General features: G+C 32.5%; 1 protein-coding gene across 1 annotated transcript; it reads left to right on the top strand.

Moving 5' to 3' along the window:
* The first annotated feature begins 1,729 nt into the window (after positions 1-1,729).
* On the top strand, positions 1,730-2,224 carry LOC140432126 (uncharacterized). The gene has a single exon (XM_072519964.1). It carries the CDS (start codon positions 1,730-1,732, stop codon positions 2,222-2,224), a length of 495 nt encoding a protein of 164 aa, XP_072376065.1.
* The last annotated feature ends 3,267 nt before the right edge of the window (positions 2,225-5,491 follow it).

Here is a 5,491-nt window from a genome sequence, read left to right on the forward strand (position 1 = left end):
CATTTGTCAATTTCAGCGCTCAGTTATTATAATTCAATAGTAACTGAAGATGATCGAATTGCTAAAATTATGGCAACTTATTTTCATAATAAAAGCAAAAACGACAACTACACAAATACTCTGACTCAACCTAAAAATCTTCATTCTACTACAGATCTCTCAGATGACCTTCTCGATTTAAAAGCACCTTTTACTTTTTAAGAGCTTTCCTTTGCTATATCTAGCTTAAAAAATTCTGCAGCAGGAATTGACAATATACCCTCCATGTTCCTCAAAAATTTAGCCATCAATGGACAAAATTACTTTCATTTTATAATCTTCTTTGGATCAACGAAAAGTTTCCCAACCTGTGGAGACAATCCATCATCCTTTCAATAAAAAAACCCGACAAACCTTCAATAGAGCCATCCTCTTATAGACCGATTTCATCAACATGTTGCATGTGCAAATTAATGGAAAAACTAATCAATAATAGACTTAACTGGTTTTCTGAAAAGCACAATATAATTAGCGCCGTTCAATCGGGATTCAGACCACATCGAAGCGCTATGGACAATTTAGTATTACTACAAAACCATATAACTGAGAATTTCAATAAGCAACATGATACAGTTCGATATTGAAAACGCCTTCGATACTATTCCAAAGAATGTAATATTACATAAACTTATCGATAATAATATTACAGGCAATATGTACACGTTCATAAATAACTTCTTAAATCACCGTAAATTTAAAGTTGCAATAAACGGTAATGAGTCAAATGTTCTTGATCAACTCAATGGTGTACCTCAAGGCTCTGTTTTAAGTCCAATTCTGTTTAACTTAGCAATTAATGATATCTCAAAAGAAGTTCGCCAACCGGTAAAAGCTCTGCTGTACGCTGATGATCTACTTATTTACTGTATTGGAGCAAGCATATCCAGTACATCAAATCTTATTCAAAATGCTGTAAACAACGTATATTCTTGGTCCACTCAACACGGCATCAAACTTTCCAGCTCAAAATCTAGGATACTAAGATTTACCAAAAAGCAAAGCGTTCAAAACCCGGAAATATATCTAAACGGATGTTCCTTTACCTACAGTAAATAATCATAAAATCTTGGGCCTAATATTCGATCAGAAGTTAAACTGGAAAATACAGTTAAAAAAACTAAAGGACAACTGTGCTGGTAAACTAAATATATTGAAAACACTTACACATCATCAATGGGGGGCTGAAGAAAATATGTTATTGAGAATCTATACAGCTCTTATTCGCTCTAGATTAGATTATAAATGCATGCTCTACATGACCGCCTGTAATACTTATCTTAAATCCCTAAATTCAATACAAACGACCTCCTTACGTATATGTCTAGGTGCATTTCGATCTAGCCCCGCCGAAAGCATGTCCGTTAAAGCTTTGGAACCTCCTCTTTTCATACGACGTCAGCTTTTACTCTCTTCCTATTTCACTAGAGTCTCAGCCAACCCAAAAAACCCAGTACTTAAGCTCATTAACATCCCCCACCTCCTGAAAATAGACACAGATCTGTTTACCCCCTACCACAATTAGTAAATCCTTTGCTAGCAGCTATAGACCTGAATATAACTACCCCCATCAGTAGTTCCAATAATCCTCCATGGACCAATAAGCTACCTGCTTTTAATACCAGTCTAACTCGACATAAAAAAGAAGACACTCCTAACCACCTCCTTAGACAATTATTTCAAGAAACAATAAATGCAGAATCAAGTTCTTTATACCGACGCATCTAAAGATGAAAAGAATACTGGCTGTGCTGTATGTACCGAAAACATAACCTTAGCTCTATATCGACTACCAACTACTTGTAGTATTCACAATGCAGAATTATATGGTATCCTTAAAGCTCTTGAAATGACTTCTCCCAATACCAAATCTCTAGCTATATGCACTGATTCTCTTTCTTCAATTCAGTTCATTGCCAACATATACTCGTTAAATCTGATAGTCCACAAAATCCAATACATCTGTCATCAAAAACACAGCAGAGGAACATCAATAACCATTCTTTGGACCCCATATCACGTAGGGATCACTGGAAATGAGGCTGCAGATATCGCAGCAAGAAAAGCAAGTTGTTCTGACCTAAACCTAGAAAAAATTCAACTTCATCAAGATCTAGCAGCAACCATAAAACAAAACACTCGTAAAACATGGCAAAATCATTGGAATGGACAAAACACAAAACTGTAATAATAAATCCCACTGTATACTAATTTAAGATACCTACAATGAATAGGAGGGACAAACTCATCATTCGTAGACTCCGAATAGGACACACTCGCTTCACTCACGGATACCTGATGACTTCCGAAAAACCCACCTGCTTGTCAACATTGTGATTCTCACCGTCTTACAGTAGAACACTTACTCGCTGAATGCAGTTATTATAGAATATATAGACTAGCGCATAATATAACCGGTAACTTGAAACAGATACTTAGTTCGTCTAATGTGTACACGTACAGTGCTCTAATTGACTTTTATTGCAACATTGTCTGTTAAAAAAAAACAAAGTTTGTAACACTATATGTAATTATGTATAACTATTTGTAACTTACTGTATTTATCTTATATAATGTAATAATCTTATATATATAATGTAATACTCCAGACCTTCTTGTACCCGTGTCAATGACCATAGATGTCGAGACACGTTAATTTCAATAAAAAAATTCGCTAACGCTCTCAACGTGTTAACGTACTGGCTACCTATTCTCCAAAATCAACTTAAATCAAAGCCAAATCCCTCCACCAGATCTTAAAAAAAAAACATGCTCTTAGGTCTTTAGGAAGAACTACAAAAATTTGAGTCAAGTTAAGTAATTTTGTAACAAAATAATATATATTTTTTAAAAGTACAAGTACAAGATGAGTAATAATTAAGTATTAATATTAGCATTATTTAAAAAAAAGTTAGTAAATATTTTAAAATATTATAAATTTTATTAAATAATACGTATTTGTCTTAAACAGGACTATTAATGAATACTTTTCTTTATAATTTCTTGCTATGCATTTAATATCATGCCTACTTTTGTTTTTATATGACTTTTATGCACCACGGTCAAAAGCTATTAAATTTATATGAGATTTCATATCCAGACCAAGCAAATAAAAATGATAATTTAGCTCTTGGTACTTTATGAAAAGTTGAGTTTTTATTTGTGTTTTATAGTTCTAATTTATTTGTTTTTGCTCTAATATGGAAATATACGTTGGACGTTTACATAGTAAAAAAATAATCTATTATTACACTTAATTATAATTATTATATATTTTTTAAATTAATAAATTCTTAATTTAATAACTATAAAAAGGTTTAAATTGCCCAGATGTGATTCGTTTAGTTTGGATGTCATAACTCGAGTCTAAATATATTTTGTCTAAATATATCCGAAAGGTTGTTTATAACTGGAACTTGAGTACGCACCTGCTAAAAAAGTTGTCCACAATTCAGGAAAAAATTTGGAACAAAAACCAGATTTTAAAATCACTTTTTTTCTGTCAACCTTATACCCTGACTATCTTTCAAATAATCCAGGAAGAAAAAATATTCTGATTTTTTTTTTGCACAATTTTCTCAAAAAGGACCCCTTTTAACAAATTTGCCATGTTTTCATGTCCAAAAATGCGTCAAAAATTGTTTAAACAATTTTTTTAATCAACTGCTAAAATCGGTTTTTTGTCCCGAACAGGAACAAAGTTTTTTTTGGATTTTTTTAGTCACTTTGAACAAAAAGGTTCTTAACAGGTTAACTGAGTTACTGGTCCCCTGTGACCGGTGTTCGTTAGTATTAAAGTGCGGGTGTGAAAACTGTAAACTTTTAAAAATTTCGAAAGGCATATCTACGTTAATATTCGTTTGTTTTAAATACTAAAATCAGCATTATACTTGACTTAAACCTCAAAACATTTTTAAAAGAAAAGAATGTACCGGGCTTTGGGGTCTGGTAACGCACAGACATTACAATTTGTTACTCGGATACGAAATCGGTCCTATAAGACCAAACAGCTGATACAAATAAACCAAAACCTGTAGAGCGTAGCGAACCGAGTACTTCAGTTACAAATAAAAAATATAACGAAGATAACCCAAGTGCTGTAAATGCGCGCCAAAGTCTAACTGATTCAAGAGACCATGTGCTGGCAGATTTGCCAAATAGTGACAGTGAAAATGAACGGGACAATTCTTTTGATTCGGACGATTTTGTAATCAAGAAAAACTATGTTCTTTCTTGAGATGAATCCTACAGTGATCTAAGTGCGAATAATCTATTTAATGATGATAATCAGACCGAAATTAAAAGCGAAAAATTGTCGTAATCTGAAAATGATGATGAAAACTAGTGGCATGATATAGATGAGAGTGACAATAAAACTGGTGAGTTGAAACAATATCAAGATATACCTATATTACATTTTAACGTTAACGAAATTAAAATTCCTATGGACGCTTACAAGTTATTTGTAACCGATTATCTCGTAGAGAATATTGTTATTGAAACAAATAGATTTGCTCCAGAAATATTGTTAAATATAAATCGATCAAAATTACGTATACGGTCCTGGGTTTACTGTGATATAGCCGAACGTTTTTTGTTCAATATGAATAGTTAGGGGATTAGTTGATGGTTCCGCAATAAATTTATATTGTCGAAAGATCCTATGTTCAGGAATGAATTTACTACGAATACCATGAAACAAGACAGGTTCCTTTTACTGATGCGTTGCATTCATTGTTGTAATAACGAGCAATGTAATAAAGGTGATCGTCTTCATAAATTAGGTGAAGTTTTAAAAGTATTAAACAAAAATTTTCAAGCTGCATTAACTTCAGGACGGAATTTGGTCGAGGAAAGTATAGTAACTTAAGGAAGACTGCAATTAAAGCAATATCTGCTAAATAAAGCATTATATAAGTTATTTACAGTGGATGGATATACTAACAACACAATCGTTTATTGTCGTAAAAATACTACCAATGCAGGTACTTCTCAGAGTGAGCAGATAATGTATGATCTTCTTAAACATGTTGAATTCGAAAATATATAATTTATTGTGGAACCCTGTGGTCTAACAGAAGTGGTATTCCCAAAACGGTACCTAAAAATAATCAAAAAGTAGAAATTTGGCTTATTCAGAACAACTCCTTAAGTAATATAAAATGGATGGACAAACGGTTAGTTCTGATGTTAAGTACTGATCCAACCCATACAACTAACTTAGAATCAACCGAAAAGCGAAACTGGCAACGTGAGCTTGTTTTGAAACCAATGGCAGTTATTGATTACAATTAAGCAAAAAAAGGAGTAGAATTTAGTGATCAGATAAGTTCTTATCATTTCATTTTAAGAAAAAGTTTAAAATGGTATTGTAACCTAGTCTTTGAATTTTTGCTTGAAACAGTTATTGTAAATGCCTGGATTGTTTATAACAAGATTAGTTCTTCCACAAAAT

Source organism: Diabrotica undecimpunctata, unplaced genomic scaffold (genome assembly GCF_040954645.1).
Source record: "Diabrotica undecimpunctata isolate CICGRU unplaced genomic scaffold, icDiaUnde3 ctg00002916.1, whole genome shotgun sequence".
NCBI lineage: Eukaryota > Metazoa > Arthropoda > Insecta > Coleoptera > Chrysomelidae > Diabrotica > Diabrotica undecimpunctata.

What these genes read in the sequence shown, in the direction of transcription:
- LOC140432126 (XM_072519964.1), top strand. Translation starts at nt 1,730, where the DNA reads ATGCAGAATCAAGTTCTTTATACCGACGCATCTAAAGATGAAAAGAAT.